This window comes from Dermacentor andersoni, chromosome 5 (assembly GCF_023375885.2).
Source record: "Dermacentor andersoni chromosome 5, qqDerAnde1_hic_scaffold, whole genome shotgun sequence".
Lineage (NCBI taxonomy): Eukaryota > Metazoa > Arthropoda > Arachnida > Ixodida > Ixodidae > Dermacentor > Dermacentor andersoni.
In genome coordinates, this window is record NC_092818.1 from 140041872 (window position 1) to 140058336 (window position 16465).

Below are 16465 nucleotides of genomic sequence, written 5' to 3' on the forward strand. Positions count from 1 at the left end.
GCATAGAAAATCTGGAACCAACTCAACACACTGCGCCATTTTTTAACAAGCTTAAGTTGCTTACAGTTAACCAACTGTTTAATCTGAAGCTCGCCTTGTATATTCGCAAGGAAATTGGAAATGAATTGAGTAGTTATATGGCTCAGTGCTACCCTACTAATGTTCCCTATGATCTCCGACACGAGCGATTTAGAATACCGGTATTCAGAACCATTTACGGTAATCAAACATTGATCTACCTTATACCTAACCTTCTCCGCAACAACAGTTATATCCACGAACTTATTGAAAAATGTACTTCTATCCACAGTTTCAAGAAATATGTTACAATGTACTTACTATCTGGTACTCTGTCCTAAATAAGTTCTGGAGTATAAAAAAAAAACTTTTTATTGTTCTATAACCTCTGTGTTCTGCTGCATTTTCTAACAGTTATACATTGCTAGGAATGGTTACGTTACATTTTGTATAACGCTTGCACAAAGTTTGTACTTTTTAATACGTTGCCATTTATGTACGCGTTTGTTCTTGTTATGGTTTATTGCTGATGCATTATTGTGTGATTCCGTTACTCAATTTAAGATGCCTCATCGCGATGTTACTTCTGTTCATAAAAATCTTTTTGTGGCGCTTTAATGTACAAAGCCATTGTTTTTCTTTTTTTATTCTCACTGCTTCTGAGCAAATGTATGGGTGGAGGGACCTTAGTCAGGCAGAGTTCATCTGCCTTTAGTCCTTTCAACCCAGGCAATGTGTGTCTGAATAAACAAACAAACTGAAACTGAAACTGAAACTGAATAATGCGAGACATCTTTGTTTTGTGGAAATGTCGAAGTGGCGAGCCCACGAGTGCTGCCAAAGCGAGCTCACGAGCAATAACGCTAGCCTCGATGCAAATGCTACAGCAACCGGCGCGATCCGTCGCGTCGGCACTTTTCGAGCAGCTCTAAATTTTAGTTCTCGCCTAAAGAAATAGGGCGGCGATACAAAAGAGCACCGCCGTTTGCTTTTCGAACCTAACATTCCTGGGCAGTTCAGCACGCGGTTGTTCTGCGTTCTCGCGCCACACTCAGGCGCAAACTTTTCACACTGCGCAGATACCGCACTAAGCGCACACTCTATAGAAACATTATCGAGCACGGTTTCCGTGTTCCTCGTCGCGAATTTTCGAAGCAGCGACGAGATGTGAGACAGGCGTCAGAAGCTTTGTCCGAGGAATCGCAGCGGTTGCTCTTGCGGTTGCGGCTAACATTACTGTTCGCTCTATGTATCCACACGTGCAAGGCGCATTTCGCGAAAACCCCATCGCGGTCGTGCGAACCTCCGCGAAGCCGACCAGGTGTCTGCCATTAATTAAGACGGGAGAGTACTCGGGACAGCTGGATAATTGAGGTGCACGAGACGAGCCTTAATACTCGCAGCGCGCTTCGCTCGTTTATTTTTTTTTTCGTTCTCGTTCGGATAATTCGAGGCGAGAACGGCGGAGACCTCTCCGACCGCGAGCAAGCAAACACGTGAAACGCTTTTCTCGAGGTACCACGATTCAGTTTCCCGAATGCTTCTCTCTGTTTTTTTTTTTTTTTTTTCGGAACGAGCGAAGAAAGGGAAAGCGTGGTGCTTGATGCGAAGTTGGACGTCCGCGACTGAATTAAAGAATCGTGTCACGCGTGCTTCTGTCCTGGACAGCGTCGGTGGTTCGTCGAATGACATCGAAGCAATCGGTCACGTGGAATTAGAGTTCCGCATGAAAAAGAAAGTTTCGATTTGGCCGGACAGGTCAGCGCACGTGTAACCGTATTTCGAAAAAGAAAATAATGTTTTTTTTTTGTGTGTGTGTGTGCGCGTGTCAGCGCAATGACTGATAAGAGTACTTCCGCGAATGTTTATGGTGCCTGTCGCAGATACGCTTACTATCAGCATGTTTCTTTCTTTTTTATGATAACAGGCAACGCAAGAAAAGGAAACCCTGTTTCTCTCTTCTTTCTCTTATCTTCAAGTGCATTTTGTTAGGTAAAAAGCAGCATAAACTCAACATGACTCGCGATTCGTGGGAAATACCATGCATGAATAGGTGCTGCCTCGAACTAAGTTTTTCTATGAGAATGTTGTGATTGTCGTTGCGGTTGCGATCTAGCATTGAACATTGCGCGGTCAGCTAAAGCGGCACAGGTCATACTGCAGGCCTCTCAGTGACTTGTTTTACTAGTTCACCTATAGGAGCGATCGGGACTGAACGAGAGCTGCTTCAGAAACATTGAGTTAGTCGTCGACGACACTCCTACGCCGCGCATTGCTCGCCGTTAAGTACTCCTTGGTAGCGGAACAGCCACGAGAAGATATACGCCGAGAATGTGAGAGCCCGTGTGTCCTCGGTACTTCGAGTTCCATAAATCTACCAGAATGGATGATCTCCCGTTGCGGAACAGAGCACGAAGCTTGTTTGAGCAACTAACACAAATCTGTGGTGACGCCATTTTTTTCATCCATCCATCCTTCCATCCATCCATCCATCCATCCATCCATCCATCCATCCATCCATCCATCCATCCATCCATCCATCCATCCATCCATCCATCCATCCATCCATCCATCCATCCGTCCATCCATCCATCCATCCATCCATCCATCCATCCATCCATCCATCCATCGATCCATCCATCGATCCATCGATCCATCGATCCATCCAACCAACCATCCCATTCATGTATGTATAAATTGCTGTGAGAAAAGTCAAAGACTGTTGTTCCGTGGCGCTCGTCGCACTTTGCATATATAAACTCGGAATTTCCTGTCGAAGATATGCTTAAGCGGATAGCATTAGGGTGACGAACTAATTTCCGCGATGTTAATGGACTAAAGGGCCGCGCCAGAAGCCCTCCAAAGTGATTTTACACAGATGTACATTCTTTGTTACAAGTATACAGGCTTCGTTGTCTTCGGCCACCAGGCTGACTACAGAGTGTTTAAGGAGTTCCTGTGGTATGCTATAAGTACGATCAGCCTGGACAACGGAAAGAGCTATGATACTAATCATCGAGAGGTTTGGAACGTCAAGATTTCCGCAAGAACCACACCACACAGTCGCACGACTCATGCTAAAAGCGCAGAATGTTCTGTATACTTTCGAGAAAGGTTGTACATTCATTCGCTAGCTTAAAAGATATAGACGGAAATTGTCATTTTTCAGCAGACTTTGTTGTGTTTTCGAGACTCCGATATGTGTGCAGTTGTGAATTTCCTGAAGAGGGAAGCCTAATCTCCCAGAGAGAGCGACCATCCTGCACAGATTCGTTTGCTTGGCTAAACAGCTCGCTTCGGACCACTTCTTATTGCTTGAGAAACTTGCACATCTACATTGTGTTACGCGATACTCTCACGAAAAGGAGCCAATGTCCTGTACAGTACTTTCGGGTGGCACAATATAAATATGCACGAAAGAGTATTCGGTACTGCGCGTCCCTAAGATATAAAAAAGAAATAAGAGGAAATCAGATAATTCAGGAAGCTATACGGACTATACGACCGAACTGAAAAAAAAAGAAGAAAGAACACTGTTTGGAAACAAGGTGCGGGTGTGGAAAGGTATGAACGGAAGGCCATGATTAATCTAAATGTCCAATTGTACTTGTTCAAATTCTATACTTTCGTGCTGTTAGTTTACCGTTTGAAAACCCCGGAGAGAAAAATCGGACACCTGCAAAATCAAAACTCGTTTCCATCAGTCATACTCGTATTCATAAAGTCTCGGGAAACGAAGAGGGATGACCATTAGCAGACCGATTAATTTTTCTTTTTTTACTCCCAGCAGCTGACGTGAGCGCTCACGGCTGCGCTTAGAAAGCCTGTCGGGTGTGTCTTTGCAACCCTTGTTGAGCTATGTGCCTTTGTTGCCTGTTCCCAGCAGGTCTTTTAACGCTCTCTTGAGGTGGTGGCAGTAAAAGACCTCCGCGTTCGCCTGGCTCCCCGGCGAGCATACGTCGGGGCCACCACGATGATGGTGGGCGTGGAACCTCAGCCCATGGTGACGTTCTTTCATAATGCAGCGGGACAAGCGCGGAGGAGGCGGGGTGTGCAGAACATTGCGCGCCTTACGCGAGAAATGCGGCGCACCCAGGAGAAGGCACCGTGACAAACGACACGACGTCGTTTAATGAATGGACCGCTGACTCCCTTCTTTTTCCCGAGCAACTTTATCAACTTGCCCCGTAAACAAAGCAAAATAATAATAATAATGTATCGAAGATCACCGGATGTCCTTTATTGAGCGGCGCGACCGACTTGACCCGTTTTCGTGCCCGAGACTGCGTTATGTGGTTTAGCGCTTGTCACGTGCATGGCGACGACCTTTGCTTGGGCTTTCTCGCTGGCTGCCTATTATAAGAATATTTTCGGCTCTCACTAGCTGGTGCGGCCACGCCCCTTCGCTGGACGGCTGGAAATACTCCCACTTTTCGTGCTTGTCCCTGACCTCTCCGCCAAATGAGAGCGACAAAAGAGGAGCCCAAAGCTATTGCAATGCGGTTAGACAGCCTTTTTTCATCACGCTGCTGGCGCGAGTGAAGGAAGAGAGAGAGACACAAAAGGGAAGGAAAGACAGGGAGGTTAGCCAGTGTAAATACCGGCTGGCTACCCTGTGCTGGGGAAAGGGGTAAAGGGAATAAAAGGAGAAGGAAGAGAGAAGAAAAAAAAAAGAAAAATGCACACAGTAACCGAGTGAAGGAAGCTTGTTGTTAAGCCAGTACGTGATGACACCTCGTGAGGTCTATGTTTATTCTTTATTTATTCGTATGTTTTAACGTCCCAGACCCACAACTTAGGCTATGAGAGATGGCATAGCGGATGGTTACGGATTAATTTCGACCCTGTGGGTTATCCTTAACATGCGCACAAATCCAAGTGATGCACGAGCATTTTTTGCATCTCGCAGTCATGGAAACGCGGCCGCCGCGGCATAGCATCGAAGCCACGACCTCGTGCTCCGAAGCAGAACGTCATAGCCGCTGCGCCACCACAGTGCGTGATCAGTGACGACTGACAGGCGTTGGGAGAGAGAGAGAGAGAGAGAGAGAGAGAGAGAATGCAGGGAGTTCAACCAGACGAGCGTCCAGTTTGCTACCTTACACTGGAGGAAGGGAAAGGGGGGAACAAAAAGAGGAATGCGGGATAGAGGGAACACTGTGTGCACGCAGCAAAGTCCAAGCAAGTGCTCCGCCGATACGCTAGACTGCCGCCATTCTGCTGTCTGAAGCTAATCTTGGTGCTTTCGCATAACTGGTGACGCACGTTGAAGTCACCATTGACGACCAAGGAGCCGGTGGGCGTCATCAGTGTGGTGCAGTGCGTGGCAGTATATTGTTAAGCTGAAACCCAGCCGTTTTGACTTCAGTGCGAATAGAATGATGCGGGTGAGCCATGATGCTTACTTTAGAGTTGCAAGTACTGAATGGAGAACATACCGCACTTGCATTGCACTTCGCGCTGACGGAGTGTCCAGGTTATTTAAGAGCATTCGAAAAGTATTGACAGGCGTTGGAAATTGTGCCTATACCTGAAGGGTGACCTGTGCTGACTGGTCCAAGTGCACCGTACTCTCTTTCTTCGTATGCTTTAGTCGACACACTGCTTCGAGCGAAAACTGAGATGAAACATAACGCTCTCTGAACTTGCAGCCAGGCTAATGTGTTTTACAACTCAAAGGGACACTACAGAAATATATTTGTGTAAGCTGGCTCCCCGTAGTAGCCCAGAGGTCACCTCGAGCATCAGCATTGCGCTGCCGAGCTCGAGGTCACGGGTTCGATCCCAGCTGCGTTGGCGAGAAATGCAAGAACGCTCGCGCGTATAGATAGAGGTGCGCGTTAACGCATCACAGGTGGTCATGATTATCCCGTAGTTTCTCACTACGATGTGCGCATAGTCAGACCGTGCTTTTCGCACGTTAAAACCCTAGAGTTTATGTGGGCTGGACTGGTAAACTGCGTTCATAGAAGACCAAAAGCGTAAGCGAAGCAACCTTGAGTTGCTGCGCAAGCTAACTGAGGCGTCATAAATCTTTAGCGTTTTCTTGCAGCTGGTTGACTGTTTATCAATAAAAAACAAAGGATTGCATTGCAATCTAAAAGAAGGAAAGATAATAAAGATCGCGAGTGGCAGATAGCTTAGTCCTTGTCCTTGGGCGGGATTATTCGATGTGGCGGACATTACTATACAATTCGCGATAATTTTGTTAATTCGCTGAATATGTTTTGAATCCTGTTGCAAGTGATGTACGCCTCTCTTAATAATCCAGCTCAAGGACTAGAATTATGTTACCTACAATGAGCGTCTTTCTTTTAATTCTGTAAAACTTAAGGATGATCACCCAGTACAGCGCATGGTCTATGCATGCGGCATGACCATACGAGATCCTATTGCGGCGTTAGCCGGCGTTAGCCGGCGTTCGTGCATGCGTGTGCGTGTGTGCGTGTCTTTCCTTTGAGGTGTCTTTTTCTTCTTTTTTTTTTCGCCCACCCTACGGAAATTGTGTCCTCGGGAATAGCCGCCGGATTCTTTTTATGTGATCCCCCTTGGATATTATTACTTTTCAGGGCAAAAAGGCAATTTCGAAAAACGAAACTTATATGTTGCATGCTGGTTCACCAACCGCAGTGATCGCTACGTACGACGCCATCGGCCTCATACAGGCATTCCGTAGACATAGCATAGTGATTTCAAGTCTACTAGACTTGAAATCACGTAGTTTAGGTCTACTAAATGCGTAAAAACGATGTCGGTGGCTGACGCAAATGTTTTATAAAGATTGGGGCTTAGAGGTTTCGGGGTTGCGCAGCGCTGGCCGTACACGAAAACTCTTAAGAGTTAGTTCCCACGCCAAGCGATCAGATAACGAGAACTTTTTTTCCAGTTCACGCTGGCAGTTCAGAGGGGCCCGTTCTCCTCATGCAGCAAAAATCAACACAGCCAAGATATTCTCCGACACAGATCTAAATACACCGCGGCTGATGCACGCCGCGTGTTTGCGCAGCCAGGAGGAATTTCCGCACACTGCTGTTGCCGCTGCATCGAAAGGCTACACAGTGGCTTTTAGACGGCCTCTTATGAGCTGACATCGCGCAAACTTCACGGAGAACGAGCTAAAACATCTCCAAATATCGTTGCGCAGCACGCGATGGCAACGCATTCAAGCAGCGCCGTTCCAGCTGGCACAAGCCAGAGAGGAGGAAAGGCTCGCCGCGCGCTCTTTCCTCCTCGCCCGACGAAGAGGTCCATAAACTACGCATTATTTTGTGCATATGTGCCTCATGTAAGACATTCTTAGACAGCATATATTCGCCCGACTAATGTGACTACTGCGACTGCTGTGAAATTCTGTAGTATTGCGATAAAGACTTGTCCTTAAGGCATAATTCTTGGTGCGTATATGTGTATTATATGTGTGCTGTGAGGCCTGTGTTGTGTATGAATTGAAGCAGTGTTTTGTGGAATCTGTTGTCATGTATCCAGCGGTCATAGCTGGTTGTCACACTGTAGCGGAGCCCGGCTTGCAGTCGGAAACGCGAGCGTTCCGATTTTAAAACAGTACATGTCCATATTAGGTGGTATGCATCTGTAGTAATGCGTGTGTCATTAGTGGCCCTTATTTAACAGCGCAGAACATTTATTGGTGAACCACTTCCGCGTCCGCTCCACTGAGCCGACCTCGAATGTTGTCAGGTGTTCTTTTCTTTCCTACTTTTTTTTTCTTCTTCTTTCTTGTAGTAATTGTTGTTACTAACATCGACACTACAACAAGGCTAAGTAATCTCGCTAAGTGGCTAACGCCGGCACGAGAACATAACACGCCCATTTCGATCCCGGAGCTCGACCTTGTCTGCCTTCCTGTGGAAAAAAAGGACACAGTTGTGGGTGAGGGCGCGTTAACGACCCGATTAGCGCTGTGGGCTGTTGCCCGTGATTGCTTCCGCGCAGCGAGTCACAGAAGCGAAACGGCATTCGCAGGTTATTCGGGAGTTTGTGTGCCTGCAACTGTTGCTGGGCCGTGAATATCCACTCCATCAGGACCTATCACGTTATTATTGAATCGGCTCTGGTGTGAGCAGTTCTCGGAGGTGAAATCTGTGCCGCAACAAATTACACATTGCTAACGAGAGCAATGGGGGCCGAATGGCTAGCCGGGTGCTTAAACACAAGGGGTGCTTAACTGGGCTGTGTCTGTCGTCTAAACGTCATCCTGTCTTTTGCGCTGTTCGATCCCTCTTCAACACAAACTATACGTTTCGTGAATCCGATTAGGTCAAGTCGAATCGGCTTGTCGGACCGACAACTGGTAGTCGGGTTGGTGTAAACGCTCGTGGGTCAAGCCAAGCGAGCGTCGAGGCGAGTTCGATCAACCCGCCTGCAAGGGTCGTTTGACTCGCCCAGTCAGATTGGCAAGATGCATGTAAACGCAGTCGGATCTGGTATGGCCAGCTCGACTTCTGGCTTAACAAAGCTGCAGAGCACACATTTCAAGTGAACATATGTTGTAAAAAGCTGTCACTCGTTTTTCATTCATATTTTTTTAAAATTTGTGATAAATTGCTCTGCACGCACACTTCGTCACATAATTTTCTAGTTTACTTGCGTCTTGTTTATATTGATGGTCCGGTTCGCACGATTTTGCATGTGGTAATATTCGTTCATAGAAGGTCTCGCTTGCAGATTTTACGTTGGTACCTCTTGCTGCATTAAAATGATACTATGTTGTTTGATATGCTGTGTCAATAAAGTTTAATTTAGATGTATCTACCGAAAACACGTTGTGTAGACTAAGTGGTCTACTAAATTTTACAGTGAAGAGTCGCATTGCCGCCGTGACTTATGCGACGTAACTGTGAAACCACGCAACCACATGTTCTATGCAGAAGCAGTGACCAAATACAAACGGCCGCAATAAACGTAGGCATGCGTTCCCTGGAAACCATGTAGGAGCAACAGCGCGGAATGTAATGACGTTGTAAAAATAAGAATATGTATCTCTGAAAATTCATCACACTTTATAAGGCATGCTGCACGCAGCAAGCAAGTCCGCAAAAATGTTAACCATCAAGAAAGAAGAAAATGATGCTAGTATATAGGTTAAGCGCCACTGTGATGGCACGCAACTCGTTTGTCGAGTGAAAATGATGATGTTCCCGTATTGCGAGAAATAAAATCATAGGGCATCAGGACAGGGCGAGCGAAATGATTAGGCAACGTCATATAGCAAAGTAAAAATAAGAACTCTACAATTGTGTATGCCTTATGTCGCAAGAATGCGATGTGTATAGTTGCCGTTAACGTGAACAGGTACTTGTAATGTATTTTTTCGTTATGTAAAAACATCAACAAGAGTAAAAGCACCGAAATTACTTGTTGAGTCAACAGAATAAAAGCTGCAACCGAACATACGTACGGTCGCATTATCGCGTATCTATCTGGATGTCTCGGTTAACTAGAAGTGACAAACTATACAGCTAATAATCATCACTTCTTAGAAAGCACTCGTCTACTGTCCTTTTCGCGTTGCTTTCGTTGCACGCGCTGGTTTAAAGCATGCGACAACCAACCAAATCACGTTTAGTAACGGATCTCCTCGTATGTATATTCGCCCATCGGGTCCTTTCGTCTGTCTCGCGAATGTACAAGTTGGTTTGTTTAGTTACCAGCGTCCAAAATCATTAGCACTGCATACACGGAATCACGAGAAGACCTTCTCCCGTCTTCAACTCCGATTGTTGGGCGCAGATACCGATTCGGCGGAGGGCGAGCAACAGCCGAACAACCACCGGCCGGGCTCCGAGGAAGACGCGCAGGCGGCTGCCGAGGCGGCCACCAAGATCCAGGCCACCTTCCGCGCCTACAAGGTGCGCAAGGAGGTGCGCCTCGGAGGAAGCAGCGCCGCGGGAAGCGAGGCGAACCTCTCGCCGTCTCGCACGGACCCAGCCATGAAGGAGCCCGAAGAAGAAAACGTGAGTGCGGCCTGGTCGCTGATGAGCGTCCGTGCTCCTCATTAGCGGCCCGCCTAGCTCGCTTTGTACTTGGCGGAAGGAAAGCGGGGCAAATTTACGTTCGCTGTTTGTATTATCGAGGCAAGAGAAGGGGAATCATGTTACTTCGAGCGGCTGATTTCCGCAGTGAATTTGTGTTCGAACGGGGTAACCGACAGGATGCACCATTGTTCGTTTTTATCTATCTATCTATCTATCTATCTATCTATCTATCTATCTATCTATCTATCTATCTATCTATCTATCTATCTATCTATCTATCTATCTATCTATCTATCTATCTATCTATCTATCTATCTATCTATCTATCTATCTATCTATCTATCTATCTATCTATCTATCTATCTATCTATCTATCTATCTATCTATCTATCTATCTATCTATCTATCTATCTATCTATCTATCTATCTATCTATCTATCTATCTATCTATCTATCTATCTATCTATCTATCTATCTATCTATCTATCTATCTATCTATCTATCTATCTATCTATCTATCTATCTATCTATCTATCTATCTATCTATCTATCTATCTATCTATCTATCTATCTATCTATCTATCTATCTATCTATCTATCTATCTATCTATCTATCTATCTATCTATCTATCTATCTATCTATCTATCTATCTATCTATCTATCTATCTATCTATCTATCTATCTATCTATCTATCTATCTATCTATCTATCTATCTATCTATCTATCTATCTATCTATCTATCTATCTATCTATCTATCTATCTATCTATCTATCTATCTATCTATCTATCTATCTATCTATCTATCTATCTATCTATCTATCTATCTATCTTGTCCATACATTCATTCATTCATTCATGAAGTCGCTCGTTTTGCTTGTTTCGTTCTTCATTGTTTGATTTAAAACGTGTTAGCTCATTTGTTTGCTCGTCCGCTACACGCGTCTGCTAGTTCTTTACCGTTTTTGTAATGTCAACGCGGAAAAAATAAGGGTACGGCACCTCGAAAACAGGAGGTACATTACGCTCGACAGGTGATCACTGAAAAAAATAAGCGTGTACAAACGCGCTCCAGTTTCAACGCGCTAGAGTTCTTTCTTTGTTTTTCTCCGGAATTGTGGCACTGTGCGCACTAATTACGCGTCATCATGTTAGGTCGTTAAAAAGTAAAAAATAAAGGAACAGGATATCCCGCTTTTCTGTAAAGGCTGGCTGATGAAAGCGTCGTTAGACACGCGCGATGAAGGTTAGCGCGGAATAACGCTCCGTCATAAACCCGCTTTAATTCGTCCCCCAACCTCATTATCGAAAAAAGAGAAACAACATAATTATTTGTGAAAGACCACCTCAACGCGCAGAAGTAACGGTCTTATACATTTCGCGCTGCGCCGTTAATTGTTCCGCTGAGAACATTGTCTTTGCTTTTGTGATATCCATTCAGAAATCTCATTTCTCTAACCACGTAATTACCCATGATGCATTAAAACAAAATATCCTATATAAGGTATTTTTTAACAGAATTTTTAAATATCGCTTGTGGCATGTAGCGCACTTCTACTCCTTGAGCCGCATTACTTTATATGAAGATATTATATGCAGGAAAGATTTAAAAAATATTAATTTCATTATAGACATTTCGCTAATTAACTCGTGAGCTAATCTACGGTACGCGGTCTAATTTACAAATTGCAGCAGGTGAGTTCGAAAGGCATATTTACTCGGAACAAATTCTGAGGAAGGCACCAGTTTAGAGATAAGCCTTCTCAAAATGTGCAATTGGTGTTCACGTTAATTTTGTGCTCTAATCCATAAAAAAAAAATTCTGTATTAAAAAGAAAAAAGAAAAAGTGGAACGGTGCAGTTTTATCGCCAATTTGATAGCGCTTATATCTGAACTGGTGCTAGTTCCAAACTTCAGTCCAAGTGTATGTGCCTTGAGAACTCACTGGCTACAATTCATATGAACTGCAGCACGTGGCCTAAAAATATTGGATAATAAGCTAATCGGTGAAGTTTCTATCCAATTCTGCTGCTTTCTTACGCCTGAAAATGTTGCTTCACTTCACTGTGGAACATAATGTGGCAAAGTTCGCTTCACAGGCGTTAGATGCACTATGATGGGAAGTAACCTCTTCTGCCCTGAAAGCAACAACAAACCTGTTTACGCGCAATTAATGGAAACGTTTAATGCACATGGAGCGATGTAATGAAGCCGCGAGGTTCCGCGAACATACAGAAACATGTGGTGCATGGGTAATCAAAGAAGTTGGCTGGCAGAAAAGCAGAAAGATATATCTGGACACATGTTAATTGTGACCAAGGTGACAACCAAATAGACATTTCGACATGGCAGTCTTCAAAACGTTTTGTGTTGCCAACAATGTGTCATTTAAAAAGAAATAATAACTTGTTTAAAACAGCAAAAACATTTTCCTTGTGGCTTTTCTGACAATATCACACATCAAACAACCAGAGGAAGGTCAAGCCAATATCCACGATAAATATTGTCTGCGGACGCCCTGTACACGTATTCGCTCCATTATGATGCATTACTGCGCTAATTAAATGCTTCAGGTACAACAGGTTAATTATAAGTGGTGAACGCAATATAATTTCACCGACGTAAAATTATTGCCTGAAAGAAATAGAAAACATTTTCTAGTGGGGACTGTAAAGGAGCGTTAGAATGCAGATGTTTGTTCGAAATATCAATATATTAAAAGAAATAGCGGACCATCCATCCTTTACAGATTATTGGCGACGTTAACGCGACTAGTAATTTGTCTGATGATTGGTGCGTAATTGATAATGTGTAACGTGTAATTGGCTCATACCCAGGGGCCGATGCGCAGCCACCCAAGGTGGTGTGAACGGAAAACGTATTGACAAGCACATAAATACATACCGGAAAGTAGGCGAGGCATCCTATGAATGCTAATCGCATTAAAATGGTATTCCAATCAATACCCATTGCATTTTGGCCCACGTACAGCTGACGCTCACATGGACTCATGATCGTGTTTACTGAATGACTTTCCTTTTATGATGCTGTTAAATCTGTCCTAGTTGCACGGCATGCGCGTTTTATTCGCGTGATGTGCACATATCGAAATATAAGTGCGCCTTGCACAGTCCTTGGTGGTTTTAATTACAGGAACCGTCAATGGAAAATCTAGCTTAGCCACACACGATGCCGCAAAGCCACAGTCGCAGGTGGCAAGCAGTTGAACTTGAGAAAAGGAAAAAAAAATGTGATTAACATTTAACATTATTCCGAAGTAAGCGTGATTAAGTAAGTAATTCCATGAGATATTCCATTTTCTAAAAGCACTAAGGTTCAAGCAGCGTGTGCGTTAAAACACAAAAGAATATTAACATAACGCGAATACATCTCCCTCTTCACGACCGCAAGATTACAGTACGTCGCAGAATAACTATAGGACGCTTCGGTATAACGTACACTCTGCAACTTACTTTTGTTTTTTTCTTTTCTTCAGGGTTCGTTGTTAAAGCAAGCGTTCAACTTGTTTTCAGCACCTATAATTCCATTTGATTAATGACAACATTGGCACTACAGTATTTTTTCTTCCCCCCGAGTCCGTTTAGTGGAATCTTCAGGTTGAGAAAATAGATTTTATCAAGGAGAGTGTTTATGGAGGCTAGTTGGTAAGACATTTTTTTTTTTTTTTTGTGAACTTATACTGCGTTAGGGACGAGACACCGTTCTGAGTTAGTCCTGTCTTCTACCTCGGTGTATCGTCCCTAGCGCAGTTTAAGTTCACAAAAAATGAATTTACCATTTCTTACCTAACCAGATACTACATTGGTAATCATGCTCTGGCCTCCAGTGCTCGTATAGTTTATATCGCAGTAGAGCGTGTTTCATGGCAAATGAGGACGGGGATACACAAAAACGCAAAAAGAATAGAGAAAAAATGCAGCAGCTATGGTAACCTTGCCATTGTCGGCATGAAGGAGGCATTGGATTAACATAGCAATATTTTATTGTCGACGCTCACGTGATGTCGTCGGATCTACGGCACATGTCCGGCCTACGCGTTGAGGGTCAGGATGTATGCAAATACGCACAGTGCATTCGGCTACAAAAATGACCTAGCCAAGTGGATGCATCGTCAAGCTTTGCTCAACCGGCTCTGTCGAAGCCAGAGAGGCATTCTAGCTTCCGTCGCTAGCATGAGCGTTGCACGTAAGCACATTAAGCGTTCCAAATGAGGACCTGTGGTGGTTGTGCATACCGTGGTGCATACGTTGATCTGAACAAAATGGAGAGCAAATGTCAAGGTAAATCTATCTATTCATTTCATTGGGCGGTGACAAACGCCGACGGTCTTGCATCGGTATTATCCCCACAGAGGTGCTACGCCAGTAACGGCGCTGCCTGCGTTCCTTAACGCGTCAGCGTTGTGAAATGCCTGGTATCTGCCAGAGCGCTGACCCTTCTGCTCAGCAGCAGTCGCGTATACCTGGTAGCGAAGCTTACATAGAAGTCCATACGTTCAAAACATGCCGGTTCATCGGTGGTTCACGAGGCTTAGCGCCGTCTGAGGTACAAGGGAACGCTGACCCTTCTGCTCAACAGCAGTCGCGTATACCTGGTAGCGAAGCTTACATAGAAGTCCATACGTTCAAAACATGCCGGTTCATCGGTGGTTCACGAGGCTTAGCGCCGTCTGAGGTACAAGGGAACGCTGACCCTTCTGCTCAACATCAGTCGCGTATACCTGGTAGCGAAGCTTACATAGAAGTCCATACGTTCAAAACATGCCGGTTCATCGGTGGTTCACGAGGCTTAGCGCCGTCTGAGGTACAAGGGAACGCTGACCCTTCTGCTCAACAGCAGTCGCGTATACCTGGTAGCGAAGCTTACATAGAAGTCCATACGTTCAAAACATGCCGGTTCATCGGTGGTTCACGAGGCTTAGCGCCGTCTGAGGTACAAGGGAACGCTGACCCTTCTGCTCAACATCAGTCGCGTATACCTGGTAGCGAAGCTTACATAGAAGTCCATACGTTCAAAACATGCCGGTTCATCGGTGGTTCACGAGGCTTAGCGCCGTCTGAGGTACAAGGGAACGCTGACCCTTCTGCTCAACATCAGTCGCGTATACCTGGTAGCGAAGCTTACATAGAAGTCCATACGTTCAAAACATGCCGGTTCATCGGTGGTTCACGAGGCTTAGCGCCGTCTGAGGTACAAGGGAACGCTGACCCTTCTGCTCAACAGCAGTCGCGTATACCTGGTAGCGAAGCTTACATAGAAGTCCATACGTTCAAAACATGCCGGTTCATCGGTGGTTCACGAGGCTTAGCGCCGTCTGAGGTACAAGGGAACGCTGACCCTTCTGCTCAACATCAGTCGCGTATACCTGGTAGCGAAGCTTACATAGAAGTCCATACGTTCAAAACATGCCGGTTCATCGGTGGTTCACGAGGCTTAGCGCCGTCTGAGGTACAAGGGAACGCTGACCCTTCTGCTCAACAGCAGTCGCGTATACCTGGTAGCGAAGCTTACATAGAAGTCCATACGTTCAAAACATGCCGGTTCATCGGTGGTTCACGAGGCTTAGCGCCGTCTGAGGTACAAGGGAACGCTGACCCTTCTGCTCAACATCAGTCGCGTATACCTGGTAGCGAAGCTTACATAGAAGTCCATACGTTCAAAACATGCCGGTTCATCGGTGGTTCACGAGGCTTAGCGCCGTCTGAGGTACAAGGGAACGCTGACCCTTCTGCTCAACATCAGTCGCGTATACCTGGTAGCGAAGCTTACATAGAAGTCCATACGTTCAAAACATGCCGGTTCATCGGTGGTTCACGAGGCTTAGCGCCGTCTGAGGTACAAGGGAACGCTGACCCTTCTGCTCAACAGCAGTCGCGTATACCTGGTAGCGAAGCTTACATAGAAGTCCATACGTTCAAAACATGCCGGTTCATCGGTGGTTCACGAGGCTTAGCGCCGTCTGAGGTACAAGGGAACGCTGACCCTTCTGCTCAACAGCAGTCGCGTATACCTGGTAGCGAAGCTTACATAGAAGTCCATACGTTCAAAACATGCCGGTTCATCGGTGGTTCACGAGGCTTAGCGCCGTCTGAGGTACAAGGGAACGCTTCAGGCGGAAGAAAAGATAATGTGACGTCGTATTCGTTAAAATAAGAAGTGACTTCTTCACAAAGTTGCGAAACTTGTTTTGGTGGCCTGCCATTAGAGCTGTGTATTCAAACGCCCCACCATTCGACTTGATGGGCGTTTAGAGCTTTCAGCGCGGAAGTGCGATGCAACAGAAGGTCAGCCGTATGGGTGTCGAAATCGTGCTCTTCCACAGAACATACTTTCTTTAGAGGCCGACAAAAGCTATGGGTGTAGAGTGCTGGTCCCATCGCCAGACGCCAAGCCCGTCGGCCAGCGCAGCCGGGTGAAAACACCTAAAGTGAAC

At 45.4% G+C, this 16465-nt stretch overlaps 1 protein-coding gene across 1 annotated transcript in view; it reads left to right on the forward strand.

Annotated features, from left to right (window-relative positions):
* igl (IQ calmodulin-binding domain containing protein igloo) overlaps nt 1-16465 on the forward strand; it is a 251059-nt gene that overhangs the window by 184131 nt on the left and 50463 nt on the right. Inside the window, exon 2 of the mRNA XM_050178710.2 lies at nt 9766-9989. Within this exon, the coding sequence (XP_050034667.1) occupies nt 9766-9989 (224 nt within the window). The remainder of the gene's footprint in view (nt 1-9765; nt 9990-16465) is intronic.